The sequence below is a fragment of the Physeter macrocephalus genome, chromosome 7 (assembly GCF_002837175.3).
Source record: "Physeter macrocephalus isolate SW-GA chromosome 7, ASM283717v5, whole genome shotgun sequence".
Classification (NCBI taxonomy): domain Eukaryota; kingdom Metazoa; phylum Chordata; class Mammalia; order Artiodactyla; family Physeteridae; genus Physeter; species Physeter macrocephalus.
Genome location: NC_041220.1, coordinates 12,249,022 through 12,266,506, shown reverse-complemented (window position 1 = coordinate 12,266,506; position 17,485 = coordinate 12,249,022). Strand labels below are relative to the sequence as shown.

The following is a 17,485-nucleotide window of genomic DNA, read 5'->3' as shown; positions in this document are numbered from 1 at the left end:
ACAAGGAAACAACACCGCAATCCCACTGACTTTGGTGAGGCTTGATGAATCGTCAGACCCTCGGTACAGAACACCTTTCTAGTTACTAGAGAGTTTGAGGATCTCTCCACCCTGACCTCAGCCCAGGACACTGCTGGAAATTTAACAATGAGTTCTTACCGTTTTGGTGGCTTCTCTCCAGCTTACGTAAAGACCATCAGCACCCTCTGCAAACACACTCTTTTTTTTTTTTTTTTAAAGATGTACATTTGCTAAAATAGTGACACCCTCCTGGGACTCTACCTGGATCACTATGATATGCTTTTGAGGAAACCTCGAAGTCTTTAGCTTCTCACATATTTAGGCTTCGGAACGTGGCCGCTCGCGGGAATAGCTACACTTTCCTGTTATAACTTTAAAAGATTTTTTATTTTTGGAAGGTTGCTTAAACTTATTTTGGAAAATACCTTGCAATCCCCACGTTATAGGCTGAATTGTGTCCCCAGCACTGCAAAATTTATAAGTTGAAGCCCTATCACCATCATATCCAAATGTGACTGTATTTGCAGACAGGGCTTTCAAAGAGGCGATTAAGTTAAAATAAGGCTGCTCGGGTGGGCCCTAATCCAATATGACTAGTGTCTTCATAAGAAGAGGAAATGTCAACATAAAAAAAAAGACACCAGGAATGTGTGCACACAGAGGAAAGGCCTTGTGAGGACACAGAGAGGTCAGCTACCTGCAAGCCGAGTAGGGAGGCTTTGGGAAAAACTAAACCCGCCTAAGCCTTAATCTTGGACATCTAGCCTCCAGAACTGTGAGAAAACCTTTTTTCTTCCTCTCCTCCTCTCCCCTCTCTACTACCAGTGTTCCAAAGATGCATCAACCATTGTGACATGCAGTGTTTGGATACTTTCATAGTCAGAAATCATGGGGTGTTTTACTTTGCTAGAGCTACCGTAACAAAATACCACAGATTGGGTGGTTTATACAACAGAGGTACCATGTAAAGCAGCACCTATATGTTTAGAGTGTGAGTTGCAGCCCGGTACAATTCAGCAGTGGAGAAACCAGAAGGAAGGAAGCACATGAAGCTGCAAAGGGAAATCATATGGTCACAGAGCATGAAATGAAAGAACTATTGTCTGAGAAAGGGAAATAAAAGGGTGTTGTAGACTGAAGGTTTGTATCCCCCCAGTATTAATGTATTGAAGCCCTAATCCCCAATGTGGCTGTATTTAGAGATGGTACCTCTAAGGAAAAAATTAAGGTTAAATGAGGTCGTAAAGGTGGGGAGGGGAGGAGAGGAGAGGATGAGTAGCCAATAAATGGACTTCCTTTTTGTGGTAAAACAGAAATAAAATCAGATATGATGGTTAAGTATCTGTCCGTCTTGTCTCTGTCTCTGTCTTTCTCTCTCACACACACATACACTCGCATACCCTAAAAGAAAAAAATATCACCTGATAAAAATGTACGCTAGGTAGAACAATGATCTACAGATTGAGTACCTGCTTCTGAATTCAATAATGATTGAGAAGACCCTTGTAACAGTCTCCTTAGAAGTAAGAAGTGTCAGATTCTATCATTTAGAATTAGGAATGGCATTTTAAAACAGTTGTGCTCTAGACAGCAGTTTCCAACATGACAAAAACATCTCCTGAACTTATGTGACATTTAAAACGATAAAGAAATATGACTGTATTCTTCTGCTACTCAGTAATCTCTTGGAACTGGGCAGGGATTTGCAAAGTACTCTCACAAAACAAATTATTGATACATAAACATAAAACCTTTCTGTCACAGTACAGAGAACAGACAGACAAAAGCAAAGATTGGTGTCAATCTCAATGACATTTAGGTTTCTTACAGTGAAGAAGGCAGGGTTAGAAAACAACCAATGAAATGCATTTTTTCAGTGATGTCAACTTTAACATTTAACAATATATCCTTACATCATAGTATTATTTTCATTTTATTTGAACTTTTGTATATAATAACTTATCCCTCTGATAACTAGTGAAACTTTCTATTTATAGTTGTGCTACTACATTTAAATTACCTGAATGTCCTTAATCATTAAAAAAGGAGCTACAAGCATATATTTCCAAAGTGTGTGTGGATTAGTACTAATAAAACAGTAAATATAACAGATTATATATTCTATAGTGCACAAATGAAAAACCCACAAAGTTAAACATAGAGGAATTAATTATAACATGTCTGTTATATCTTTCCTAAATTTTTAAATTAAAAACAACTTCTAAAATTTGACTTAAGCAGGTTTCTTGTATACATAAAGTAATACATATAGGATTATAAGTATATTATATATACGGTGGTATCAAAAATGTCTTCAAAAATTGCCCATAGTTATACAATTTCAAACTTTGACTTAAAAAAAACTACAGCAGCTATACATTCTTGCATATATCATACTGCATATGTATAAGTCATTGTTTCTAGTATCTGTTTTTGGAGTTATTAAAGCAGAACTGGAATTTAAGATATGTGTATAGTAATACAAAGGCAGACCTTGTTAGATTTTTATATTTTCTCTCAACTCTTTTAGTGACTGATCTTTGTTGAGATTGTCCAAAGTATCCAAATTAGTATTTTTATAAAAATAATTATTGTTCTATTTATACTTTTAAAAAATTTTTTACAATATTTAATTAAATGATACAATTGTCTATATAAACACAATTAGATTATTTATATTTAGGATTAATAAAAACTCTTTTTATCTCCAGCTTTCTGAGATATAATTGACATATAATATTGTGTAAGGTTGAGGTACACATGTTCATTGGATACATTTACATATTGCAAAATGATTACCACCATAGCATTAGTTAACACTTTCATTACCCCATATAATTACCATTCCTTTCTGTGGTGGGAACATTTAAGATCTACTCTCTTAGCAACTTTCAAGTATATAATATAGTATTATTAACTATAATCACTATGCTGTACATTAGATCCCCAGAACTTATTCATCTTATAACTTTGATCAACATCTCTGCACTTCTCTCAAACTCTAGACCCTGATAACCACCATACTCATCTGTTTCTATGAGTTCAGCTTTTTTAGATTCTATATAACTGATATCATACAATACTTGTCTTTCTCTGTCTGACTTATTTACTTAGCACAATGCCTTCAAGTTCTATCCACGTTGTCACAAATGGCAGGATCTCCTTCTTTCTCATGGCTGAATAATATTTCATATATATATATCTTACATTGTCTTTATCCATTCACCTGTTGACAGACACGTCAGTTGTTTCCCATATCTTGGCTATTGTCAATATTATTACAATGAACATGGAAGGGCAGATATCTCTTTGAGATCCTGATTTCATTTCCTATGGATACATACCCAAAAGTGGTATTGGTGGATCGTATGGGAATTCTATTTTTAATCTTTTTGGAACCTCCATACGGTTTTCCATAGTGGTTGCACCAATTTACATTCTTTTTTTTTTTACATTCTCATCAAGAGTACACAAGGTTCCCTTTTCTCCATATCCTCACCAACACTTCTTATACTCTGTCTTTTTGAAGACAGACATTCTAAGAGGGGTGAGGTCATATCTCACTGTAGTTTTGATTTGCATTTCACTGATGATTAGCGATGTTAAGTGCTTTTTCAGGTATCTGTTGGCCATCTGTATCTCTTCTTTGGAAAAATGTCTCTTTAGTTCCTCTGCCCATTTTTTAATTGGGTTATTTGTGTTTTTGAGCTATTGAATTTATGAATTCTTTATAAATTTTGGATATTAACCCCTTATCAGATTTATGACTAGCAAATATTTTCTCCCATTCCATAGGTTACCTTTTCATTTTATTGAGGGTTTCCTTTGCTGTGCAGAAGCTTTTTGGTTTGATGTAGTCCCACTAGTTTGTTGTTGTTGCATTTGCTTTTGATGTAAAATCCCTCCCCACCCCCCACCCCAAAAAAACCATTCCCAAGACTGATTCAGGGAGCAAAACTGACTCTTACTAAGCAAATTATTTCATTGGCAGAAACAATCAAATTGCCCAAAAGCTAAAATATAGCTGAATAGCTCTGAGTTTACAATCTGCAAGGGTAATCAGTCAATATATTTTATAGAAGTAATTTAAATCAGCTAATCCAGCAAATTTCTGAAGTGGAGATGGATTAATGTATTAGTTCTAGAAAAAGCTTGGGGTATATAAGGTTTTGTGAAACAGATTTCAGGAAGTACTGCACAATGAATTCTAGATTCCTTTTCATGGCCATAAGAAATAGCCACAAACTTATAAACCAATAAATATTATTTGGATGTTCACTACCTAATTAGTTGAGATCATAATTCTAATGGTCAAGAAAACTGGAATGTAATTATAATTCTTCACTCTGTGACTGTAAATTCATCATTTTATTACCTGAGCTGTTGATTTTTCTTCAATTTGTAAGATAAAGGATGAAGACACATTGGCCCTCTAGCACAAAAATATCTATTTATCAATCTGAAAATTTTAATACATAAACACTACCCAAGTCACTGCTGACTTGGGGTAAGTGCTTTTATTAATGATGTTGATAGGGTAAAATGTCATCATTTTGTCTTCTGTATGCCTAGCCAGCTATCTCAGGATAAAAACATGGAATAAAACTAAGTAAATTAGATAATAGATCCATACTATCCATAGCCTCCATACTGAGTCTCATACTAATACTAAAAACAAAAGCCATGATTTTCTAAGTGTTAGCTATGTGTCAAGCATTGGGCTAGGCTCTTCAAATACTCTTTTCATTTATCCTCACAAGGACACTAAGAAGTATGGATCATGATCTCTATTTTATAAATATGGAAACCTAAAATCAAAAATAAAATAAATTGTCCAAGATCGAAGAGCTGCTAATTTGTAGGGCTGAGACTTTAATCTAGCTGTTTGACTCCCAGAACTCTACTGTTTCCAATTTAAGATGTTCCTTATAAAACAACACCATAACTAAGACATTCCAGCCCAAATGGAGAACAAAAGCACAGTCTCTGGTTAAGGAGACCAGTACTTATGTCTGCTCTCTTGTGATTTCTACTGAAGAGGGCTTAAAAGAGTATACTGGATGAGAAATGGTGTCAACCGTGCAAGGCACTAAGTTTCATGGAAATTCTAAAGCATCATAGCTTTTTTTTTTTTCTCTTTGTATGCCCTTCTCAGAAGCTTCCACAAGAAAAATTACTTTCCCAAAGCATATGGCCTTTTTACGTTATCTTTTTTCACTAAAAATGTTTATGATGGAGAATAATTTTCCTCACATTCCATATGTTTACTCATCTCAAGCAGAAACTCTGCAGATTTTGTCTGGAGATGATTGAAGCAAAGAATTATGTTTCCCCTAATGCCATATAATACAGGCATTGGCAGAACACAAGAATATAAAATATCATGAAACACCAAGGCAATTTTTTTGTAGTTGGTAGTAAGTACAACTCAACTAGGGATAGCATTGATCCCAGATTGTCACTGAAGGAGATAAAATTTCAGAAAAGGCATTCATCAGTAAGTTACTTATCTACCCCTTTAATGATAGTTCTAGCTAACAATCATTGCTATAAGTTGCCAGGATGATGGATAAAGGAAACAGAATAGTTTCCAGAGGAAATAATGTGCAGGTACTATTGATTGATCTCGGTGGAAAAAAAATCTTTACCCAAATAACATTACAGAATCAAGTAAGAACATTTTAGATTCTTGTGTTCCCTTTGTTCATTTTAGTATCAATCCCAGCTAAGACACTTTAATGGCAGTTATAACTGTTTTACAACTGCCTCGGAAGCTTGTCATATCACAGCACTTACAGAGATGCTATCATAAGAGCCTGTCTCAAGAAAGCCTCAGCAAAACCCTAAAATGAAAGTTTATCAGTTGGCAAAGTCAAAAATTGATAAAGTACAAGTGAATTTTGGAAATTCACTAGGTAAACCAAAGCTCCAAGTCATTTAAAAACAATAAAAAATAGGTCACTACTTTCACGTGTGCCAATCAGCCCAGAATTCTAAAATTCTTAAATAAAATCATGTTTTTAAGCCAACATGGCAAAATCACATCATTGTGCCAGATGCAAAAAAAAAAAAAAAAAATTGCTTATACACAAAGGCTTCTTAATGCTGGCGGTACCTTCAAAAGCCTCCTCAGTTAATTCAAAGGGAAAAGAATATCACCACCAAGTGCTGACAGTTCTAGTGAGAGAATTGTTTACTACAAGCAGTAAAACAAGCAGACCGTTGCCCAGGGGCGCACGTCATTGCAGCATTGCTAATGGCCTATCCATATTACCTCATGACAACTGTGAGCCCAGTACCTCCAGATCTCTGTGGTGTGCCTGGGTCACCGTGAACCTGAATGATCTCATCTCCTAGGTGTAGGTCTGGCTGTTTCAGCTGTCTGTGCACAGTCAGAATCGAGCATCTCCTTTGGGTACATTACACTGATGTAAAGAATTTCAGACAGGTTTTTCTACAATACAGTCTTTTCTCCTAATAGTGTTGTTATCCTTTAAATTCAGTGATGAGGCTGCTGAGAATTTTCTTGTGATGCTTTACATCTTACATTCATATGTAATACCTCACTCTCTTGTCACCTTGTCATGTGCTTATACTGAGCAATGTTCCCAATTTACGGTAGGAGAAAATGGGCTTTATTTTACCTCATTTGAAAGATTTTGGCCCAATTAGCAGCATGATTTAGATATTAAGTAAATATTTTGAAAGAGGTAAAATCTTGAAATAGAGTTTTCACCCAGGGTACTGCAGAAGGTATTTTAATAATATTTATAAAAGTACACATTTTGTATCTACAGATTGAACAACTGCACTTTCAACTTGAATGTCCATGAGTTAATGTGCATTTTCCTGAGACCCAGATTTCAATCATACCCATTAGGATGTGCAAGAATGAGTTCCTTAACTGGTGAATGAGCAAAACAAATGGATGAGTATTCGTATCTCAGTACTACTTATTTTTTAATTTGTGGATGCATACATATTTTTGTGGGGAAAGGGGGAAATATACGTTCTTATCTGAAAATGGAAATTAACAAAGGTCCTACAAATATCTCTCACAAAAATCAAGGATTTACCGGCAGATGACAAATATCAAGAACCCATAGCAGATATGTCTTATTAATCATTCTTCTGAGGCTATATTCAACCTAAGTTTCCTCTTTACATAGCCCTCTAGGTAACTGTTTACCAATCCATCAGGATAGGCATGAAAAATAAAATCTATTTGCCACCCCTGGTCTACTATGTGTAAAGAGGCCCTGACAGGGTTGTCTTTATTTTGATATTTTCTTTACCATTTTAGTTTTCTATAATCTAAAAGTTGCTAACAAAATGAAAGTGGTTGATTGCATTGGAAGAAAACTGGTATACTTATGAAAAAAAGGTAATGGAGTTATTCCCAACTATAAGTAATTTAGATACCTTCTATGAGCATAACAGATTTAAAAACATTTTTAGAAATCATTAATGTAAAAGCTAGGGTGCTGAACGGCTATTATTTCTACAATACCTTATGGACATAAGTATCCATTACTTCACACAAATTCAACATTCAATTTAACACATGTCTTATCTGCTAGGCTTCTTCCAGGAGTGTACCCTCAGTAAAAGTCATTACTAACTCTTCCAAAGCATTCAAAATATTATTTCCTCTTTTAATGTGATTTACAGATATTTACATTTGATAAATATCAGAGATTCAACATAGTTTAGTTATGGTTGAATCTAATCTTGTAAGTGGCATCATAGCTTCCTGAGCATTTATACCCAGAGAGTGTTGCGTATTTGATTTAGGTCAACACAGGAAAGTTCTTTGGGCCTTGGCTGCCAGCGGCATGGCTCTCCTTGATCCGAATCTTTTAAGTGCACCTTCCAAATTGATATGAAGGACGAGAGAGAAAAATAATTGCCAATTTCAAGACAAAAACAAAATGAACGCATACTGGTTGCCAATTCAGTTTTTAAAAGACTATTTAAACTGAACTGAAGGTCTTCCTTAAAGGCATTGTTAGGAAAAATATTACATGCAGTCCACCTGTTCCTAGAGTCATGCCATTTTTAAAAGCCATGCTCTATTAAAGCAATTTTTTAAAAGTACTTCATGTCTTACTGTTACTCTATTTCATAGTGAGCCAGTGGGATTTCTCAGTTGAAATGTCAGGTTTATAATTAGGGCTCCTATGATATAAAGTTTATCTTGTCTAAAGACATGGGTGGCTTTTCAAAGATTTGAAATCTGCAGTACACCAATTAGATAAATCTTCATGGACTCTTTCAAATTATAAATTAATTTTATAGTACATCTTTTCCCTTTTGACTTGTTAATAAAATAATAAACTACTTTGAAGAGTGAACTTTAAGATTTGTAAAGCAAGACTCAAAAGATGGGATAATGTATTTAGGTTATAGACTGAATTTTGCCTAATTCCCTTAAGACTGAGGGCAATATTTATTATCGTAGCTTAAGCATTATTACTGAGACAGGAATAAATTATTTACATTTTGAGATGTATTAATCCTTCAGTACAACCTTTATTTGTGATGTTTCCATACCTAGAGCATTGTTGCACCTCCCTCAGGTAAACTGATTAATTCCCTTTTCAGTTATAGAATTAAATACATTATTTAAAATAGTAAGTTTCAATAATTTTTATGATTAAAGTTAACTCTAAATAGAAACTTTTAAATATCATGGGAGCATATATGTATAACCAAAATGAAAAAAAAATCCTCATTTCTTGGATTACTAACAAAATTCACTACTGTGACTGCTTCCCTTTCATCACATAAAATATTCCTATGATCATAAACACTGTTTTATTACCTTCATATTTTCCTTTATTTTATAGAAATGCTTTTCAAAAATAAAATGTAAAGTTTCAGAAAATGATTTCAGTATCTGATATACACAGGATATAATGACTTGTATTATGTTTGAATAAAATATTAGGAATAAAAAAGGATTTAAACTGCCTGATAAAAAGGAAACTAGGTCAGTTAAAAATTTTCTCTTGCAATTACAGGGTGAAAAATCTCATTTAGTCAGGATTTTTATTAGTTCAGAATTCATGACAATTAGGGCAATGACTAGATTGAAGATTATAGTTATATTACTGCCAAAGAAAAATTTCACTCTTTAACAGTCAACTTTCCCCTATGTATTTTTTATTCCTTGTTATGAATATACTTTTGTTCTAGTAAGTATCAGTAGGACCCTGAAATTATAATTTATGTTTAAGCAAATTAAGTAGATAATACAGATGATGAAAAAGCTCTTAATTTGTCCATAATTAATGCAGTCTCACCAGTTACCTGCTTCTCCTTTGGTTTACTCCACAGATAGACTGTGCTCCCCCAAAGGAAGGAGGGATAAACTTCTACTATTTATGAGGGGCCCGTTACACATATGCTCAGAATCTGTTCTTAATTGTGTGTTCAAAAATAGCTATCAAGGGTTATTCTTTTGAACAGTACTGTGTTAGTCTTTAGGGGACCCAATAATAAACCAGATAAAATCTCTGGATCGAGGTACTGCTGCTATTCTGTGAATCAATCCAATAAATATGTTTACATTATCTAGTCCTAAAGCCATCCACAAAAAATCACCCAAGGGCTGCTAATCCAAATGGGACTGATGGTCAGGAATCCCAACAGGTGTGATGAAAGGACCTCCTAGGAAGAAGTTTAACAATGACTATATTCCCTGTGCTGTACAATATATTCCTTGGTGGTTTTTTTTTTGGTTTTTTTTTGCGGTACGCGGGCCTCTCACTGTCGCGGCCTCTCCCGTTGCGGAGCACAGGCTCCGGACGCGCAGGCCCAGCGGCCGTGGCTCACGGGCCCAGCCGCTCCGCGGCACGTGGGATCTTCCCGGACCGGGGCGCGAACCCGGTTCCCCTGCGTCGGCGGGCGGACTCTCAACCACTGCGCCACCAGGGAAGCCCCTTGGTTACTTTTTTGTGTCTTAATTTTCTCATCGGTAAAACAAGTAGTAGTAACCTTCCCTGGGTTGTAGAGACTAACGAGACACTACAAATTTTAAATAAAACACTGATACAGGTTTTGACACAGGGCAAGTGCTCAACAAATGTTGGCTATTCGCATCATCATTATCATGTGAGCAGTTAAGAAAATATTTAGTAACCCTGCAGTGTACTGGCTCTCTCAATAAATTGTGCTGAAACCTTGAGATACTGGGCTAGGAGAAAGTCTTGGGAAATTTACAGTGTGTGGATAGTGAGAGAACTCAAGAGAGATTTAAAACTCAGGATGTCTGGGTTTGCATTTCAAGAGACCCAGGACCATGGAGGTGTCTCCAGGTCATATAAGCCAGAGAAAATGGGGCTGACTGGCCACTGGAGAGATTTACATTTCAAAAGGTTAGAGTGAGAAGCCGTTTTCTCTTCTTCCCATCTATGAGGAACAGACAATTTTCTCCTTCATTTCTGGGATACGTGGGGAAGGTAGCTGTCCTTTTCTACAGTATATAGGCAGGTAAAATCCATTTACTTTCATCCCCTCTAGAGTGCGAGGCCCCTTTCATAGTTAATCTTACCATCTGTCTTTCATTGTGTGCTCCAGGTATAAACACCGGGGTAAAGGAGGTCAACACAACTATTAATGACTAATCTGTCTCTAATCCAGATCATCTTGGATGCATATTCAGGATAAATTAATAACAATGTTTATCCCCAATCCAACAATCATTATCATCATCATCATCAATATCATCATGATGGCAGAAAATAGCTACAATTTAGCTGCTAGATATGCAAAAAAAAGTTTGTTTGTTTGTTTTTTCTTCCTGGGTACAGGGCTAGAGTATAATTTCCACCCTTTGTTGCCATCAGTACAGCCATGTGACTAAGTTTTGGCCAACAGAATATGGGCAGAAGTGAATGCCACCTCTAGGTCCATAAAACCTACTCTTCAACTCTATGTATTTTCTCTTCCTTCATCTGCTAGATGGATGCAGTAAATCCAATGGAAAACTGAAATCTTGGATTTTAATCAAGCCATTAGATAGAAGGAGCCTAGGGTCCAGTAAGGCTATGTGAAGGAGACTTCCTCTAACCCATGCCTACCAATCTTCATTATTCTTAGATGTGAGTGTGAAATAAATCTCTTTTTTGAGATAAACCTTTAAGATGTGCCGTGTATAAGGAATATTATAGAAGTTAGCCTATGCTAATGCAAAACTGAGTCATCTTCATCAGTACGAAAGACTCCTCAAGTTGTAGGTGCTTGGAAAAGGACCAGTAGGGCTCTTTGTATCCTCTTTTCCAAAGGAATTCAGTCAATCAGCCATGACTCTAGACCAAAAGCAAATGATAGCGAATAAAGGTTTTTGTAGGTAATGCATGTGCGAAGTAGAGAAAGAACGTAAAAGAAAGTGAGGAGGAAAACTGTGCAAATCCTACAAAATACGTTTCTATTACTCCTTCTAGCTCCTCTGTTTCTCATCTCTTGTATAACTATTCACTATAATCTTTAAACCTTCTAATCCATTTTTTTAAGTGTTCAATCCAACTAAACATTAGTTCAAGTACCATGCTAGATTTTTCACATTATTGAATTTTCCAGTTTGCTTTTCTTTGAGAGAGAGAAAAAAAAGCATTGATGGAGTGTACTTTATGAATCAGGAAATTTACATGTGTGATTGTTTCTTAATCCTCACAACAACCTTTTAAGGTGCGAAAAAAAGAATGTTACTCATCATCCAGTTCTACAAGGATCAAGTCATCTGCCACTGTAGTCACTGACCTACAGTACACACTGAAAGGAATTCAGGACCAAGTACAGGATGAGGCACTTGGTGCTTTGGGAAAACAGGCCAACGGACCCTTAGATAGTTAGATATATTTCAGGAAAAATTTTTATGAACCCGGATTCTTGCGTCTTTCCATACTTAGAAAAGCACTGAAACCATTAACTGAGATATCTGTTCCTCGTGACTAGTGGTAACCATCTACAGAGATGTATGCTTGACTGCACATACCCCTTAGCCAAAATCACATGTATACCAGCCCCTCCCCTTACCTGTTCAGAGCAGTTCCTCAGAGCTCTGTGAGAGGCTGTCTCCTGGGCTCTAAGTCCTGAGTAAGGTCCCAAATAAAACAAACTCACAGCTTTCACATTCTGAGTTTTTAAATTTCACTCAACAAAGGTAAATGTGTTTCGAAGCGTAACTCTTCTATCATTTTTATAATAAAGAAACATTTAAAAAAAACAACTAAAAAAGCAAAAAATTAAATTTTTGACCTGTTCCAAAATGACAAAATAATCTGAGAAAAAGACCACCTCATTCTCTCAGCCAATTATCAATTCCTCTTATGGGTTACAGATCCAGGAAGATATAGGCTTAGGGACAGAGAGGGAGTTAAGAACCATCTAGCAGACAAAGTACCCATAAATACTAAGAGCCTTGACTTCATAAATGAAGTACATGTTTAATCTAAGAATAAGAATTCACTTTATACTGAATATAAAGGTATGTCTCTTAAATATTCTGCTTTCTTTTTCAAACTCACAATGGCCATATTTTATTGTTTTTAGATCAATTAAAAATAACATTAGAATATGTATACACATATGTTTTTCATTTGCAAATCTAAAAGACAGATTTGATTATGCTCACACCTCCTGACAGAAGCAGACCCTGATTTCTACCACTCAAATATTCCTGCAATGTGCTCTTGTGTCTCTTGATGTTTACCCCATCCCTTGAGATTAAGCACAGAAGAGCGACACACCTTCCCTTCAAATGCTCTGCGCCACTGCCAGTGGTGAGTCACTGTGGCATTTCTATCCCTCCAGCACTTCTCTTGGTCAACAGCAGTGTTAAGTAACAGCAAGGTGTTTTCATTACTTTCATTGATTTGACCATAAATCAGACTCTCATTATCTTAAGTCTGAATTACAGACTCTTGAGTCTGAACTCACCTTTACTGTTCAATCTTAATGTGATTTTGTGATATTGTGATTTACTATAAAAACTATATATTTGGTTTTTGTTCCCAGTTTTGGCTCACAGGTCCCAAAACCCTTGAAATTTCCTAAGTGTAGATAGTGATAAAGGTGTCTTTTGTGATGTTAATGAGGTGACTTTTGGAAAGCATTTACGCAGACCTCCTGACCTCCAGGGAGGGGAGAGGAGCTGGAATCAACTGCCAATGGCCAAGGACTTAATCAATCATGCCTATGTAATAAAGCCTTCATAGAAAAACCAAAAGGACGGGTCAGAAGAGCTTCCGGGTTGGTGAACACATAGAGATTTGGGGAGACTGGTGACCCTGGAGAGGGCATGGAGGCTCCACACCCCTTCCCACATATCTTGCCTTATGCATCTCTTCCATCTGGCTGTTCCTGAGTTATGTCCTTTTACAATAAATCAGTAAGCTTGTAAGTAAAATATTTCTTTGAGTTCTGAGAGCCACTCTAGCAAATTAATCAAACCCGAGAAGGTCGTGGGAACCTCTGATTTATAGCCAGTTGGTCAGAAGAACAGGTAACAACCTGGGTTTGCAAACGGCATCTGAAACCCAAGGAGAGGGTCAATGGAACTCCCAATCTAAAGCCCATAGGTCAGAAACACAGGTAGTAATCTGAGCTTGCAACTGGCTTCTGAAGTGGGGGGACGGGGGAGACTGAGGGGGCAGTCTTATAGGACTGAACGCTTAACCTGTGGAATCTGATGCTATCTCCAAGTAGACAGTGTCAAAATTGAGTTAAATTCTTAGGCACCCTGCTGGTGTCCAAGAACTGCTTGTTGGTATGGGGAGTGCCTCCCCCGCCCCCCCCCACACACACACATATACACATTGGAATTGGGTCCAGAACATCAATTTAGGTTTGCAGATCAAATTTTCCATCTTGGTTTTAAGAAATCTCAGTAATGTGATCTGTTTCTATTCTTATATCCCTTTTCCACCATTCTTCCACTTACATGCATTTTTGCTCTGATTAAATTCATGTATCACAACCTATTATACAATCCAATCCAACTGGCTTCAAATATTTGTTCTGCAATTATATTCCAGATGTAGCACTGGAAGATGAAATTGTAAAGAAAAGCCACAATCCTGCCTTCAGTCTGGTTGGAAAGAAAGAGATCCCAGTATATAAGTATTATGGGAGGATAAAAGAACACAATTCAGTTTATAGGAAATCAGCTCCCACGATAGGTGACACATGAACTTTCTCTCACCTCCACTATGGTGTTATGTTCACTTGAAATGTTTGCCCACTTTCCCTCCACTAATTTTTATCATGTTCAAACTTTTCTTGAGTGTTCTAAACATTTTAGCTTCTTTTTACTTATGTAACAAAATCTAGCAGTTACATTTTACATTTAAAACAATTGGAAAAATAGAAGTCCTTGGCAAATATTCTCCTTAAAGTTAAGATTTAAAGATAACTCCAACTGAAACTGTCACTAGTGGCAGATAGGACAGGGGATAATTCAAAATCAAGATGCTGAATGAAGAGGATTAGGCCAAGGGAATTTTCTGTTTACCTTCGCTAAAATTTCATCAGTTTTCAGAGAATAGATTTTGAAATAAACATAACACCTTAATTTAAGGTTGATAATTGAACGTGCATAAATATGTTTAGAATAACTCTTTAATCAACTGCATGGTTTTTATTTCATAGTGCAAATTTAATCATTCACAATTAATGGCTTCAAAAAGAAGAAATCCCGAGATGAGGAGCTGCTTTAGACTCTGTGATCGGCTGAATAATGACTGCAACAATATCCAGGTGCTAATAGCTGAAATCTGTGGGTGTTATCTTTTTTGGAAAAAGGAACTTTGCAGCTGTGATTAAGGATTTTGAGATTAGCCTGGATTATCTGGTTGTGCCCTAAATGTAATCCAGGTGTGTTATAAGAGGGAGGCAGAGTGCAACAGGACTACAGAGACAAGGATAATGTGACTACTGAAGCAAGATGAGACGCTACTGGTTTTAAAGAAGGAGGAAGGGACCAGCACCCAAGGGATGCAAGGAATGCTGCTCTAGAAGTTGGAGAAGCCAGGGAACAGATTCTCCCTTCAGAGGCTAGAAGGGAGCACAGCCCTACCAGGACCTTGATTTTGGCCTGGTGAAACTGATCTTAGGCTTCTGACTCCAGAATTATAAGAGGATAAACATGGGGTGTTCTAAGCCACCACATTTGAGGTATTTTGTTACAGCAGCCACAGGAAACTATTACAAACACTATTAAAAATAGTTCCTCATTCATATTAACCTTGAAGTTCTGGAGCCCATATTAGATTAGGAAACATTGGAATAAAACGTTATTTTAGTGATGCTTATTCGTATTTATGTCTGTGAGAAAGTACAAATACATCTAGTTATAATATTAGACACAAAGTAGGTGTTTATTAATTACTAGATTTTTTTTTCTTCTCATCCATATGTGTACACAGGAGTCATTAGTTTCATGATTTATCTACAGTAAAACTAAAATATATGGTACAGTGATAAAGCCATATATATATTTTCCTTTATATAATTTCTTCAACTTTTTCCCATCCTAGTATAGACTCATCTCATTATGCTAGAAAAATCAGTGTAGATTCAGCCAAGATATACAGAACCTGCCAGATATGCTTGGGTTCTTTGGAAGATAGGTACTGGGCAGCTAGGTAAAAGTGAAGTGGTGGATGCCAATTTGTCTAAAATAGATGGAAAACTTAGTACACATCACTGAATTTGTATGCTCCAAATGCTTAGGTTTAAAAGTCAGTAAGCCTGGCAGAGAAAGGTGGCAAGACATTTAAATGGATGTAAAATTTTCCTTAGGAGAAAAGACGACGTGCTCTAGAAAAAGTAAACACTTATAACAAAGAAAAAGGGCCACTCAATTTCACAAGAAGCAGGCTTGAGAGACTTTCTGTGGCCTGACATGCAAATGACCTGCAGGAAAGTAGAATTCAAAATAAAATGGAAGAAATCGCCTGTAAATGAACATGATCACTTTCTCAACAGTGTTATCAGGTTGATTGGGAACTTGTTTCTGGCTCTCCTAATTTGCAGAATACTAATTTTACCAGGAAAAGGCATAAAATCTCAAATGCTGGGAAGTATAGACACATTTATTTTTTGAATTTGCAGAATTGCTATGAAATATTGTCACACACAATTCTAAATGCTCAAAAGACCATGCAGAAATCACAATGCACAGTGGGCTCAAATCCCTTACTCTTAAACAAATTTCTTTAGTTAAATAAATTATTAATTCTAAAATCCAGTGAAGTGACAGGTAATGAAATCAGTTAACTTCATGTAAGGGAGAATAATCTAAAGGTTGCTTAAATTCAAAGTGTAAAGAACATTTGATATGTGAAGGCTGGAGGATTATTTGAACAATTAAATCTTTATTGCATTCAGCAAGAGTTACCTGAGGTTTGTGGTCTTATTTTCCATAACTAAGGGCAAGGCATCGGCAGAGCTTTCATTTGCAAGAAAATGAGCTAAAAAAAGTCTTATTAGGAATGCTCTCCAGCTTGATCTGCAACCAAAGAGCTCAATAGTGCTTGTCAAGAAGAAAGTGAGGGCTCCAGTCTTTATTAGCTTTACAGGTCAAACACGGAGCCTGCTGTGACTAAATAATGAAGGAATTCATCCAATTGTCTTAAGAAGTTTGAATTTTGTTCTCTAGGTTTAGCTTCAATAGTCCCTCTGCACATTTTGGAAAATGACTTGCAGTTATTCACACCGTTTTTGTTATCATTAGGATCACATCATTTCTGCAAATATTTTCAAAGGGGAAACAAGGATATATATTTAGATATGTTTGACATATATGCTTTCCTATGAACAGCTATATGGATATTTTTTAGTATTTCTGGTACTGCATAGATAATGTGTAGTACGTCCACTACAAATTAGCCTTATTAAGACAAATTTACATAAAAAGCAGTGCTTATCTGCCTTTACCTTTGTCTCTTATAGTCAGGTGGAATTCAAGCAGTTCAGGAAAACTTGTAAAACACCCTCACAAGGCTGGAGTCACAAGTTCAAATTATTTTAGAGGCTGGGTGTTATGGAATCTATGGCAATATGAAGACATGCCTTAGCTGAAGGCAAATTCAACTTTGTTTTAATTGTGTTGGCCAAAGAGAGGATACTATGTGTCTGTCAGTTTTGGATCACGATTTTAGGACTTCTACCATAGAAGTTACTTTCCAGGATTTGTTGAGACTATCTAAGCATACACTCCATAATGGGATCTAAATACTAATTATGCATACATCATAGTGCATAGAGAGTGTTCTGATGCAAATTCTTATTAAGAAAGGTGGCGAGAAAGCCTTAGGAACTCAACTAAGGAATTGGTATTTGTCCAGTCCAGAGGATATCTTTTGGATCACACTGGACCACTCCACTTAGGCTAATCAGAAATGTTCACTTCTTTTTTTTTTTTTTTTTTTTTTTTTTTGTGGTATGTGGGCCTCCCTCC

General features: G+C 36.2%; 1 protein-coding gene across 10 annotated transcripts in view; it reads right to left on the bottom strand.

The window, feature by feature from the left end:
* Positions 1 to 17,485, bottom strand: part of CCSER1 (coiled-coil serine rich protein 1) — a 1,341,341-nt gene that overhangs the window by 117,031 nt on the left and 1,206,825 nt on the right. Inside the window, exon 13 of one of the 10 annotated variants that reach the window (XM_055085808.1) lies at positions 919 to 1,073. The exons of the other annotated variants lie outside the window; for them this stretch is intronic. Within the exon in view, the coding sequence (XP_054941783.1) occupies positions 1,006 to 1,073 (68 nt within the window). The 3' untranslated portion in view covers positions 919 to 1,005. Of the gene's footprint in view, positions 1 to 918; positions 1,074 to 17,485 lie in introns of those variants that run through there. 10 annotated transcript variants of the gene reach the window in all.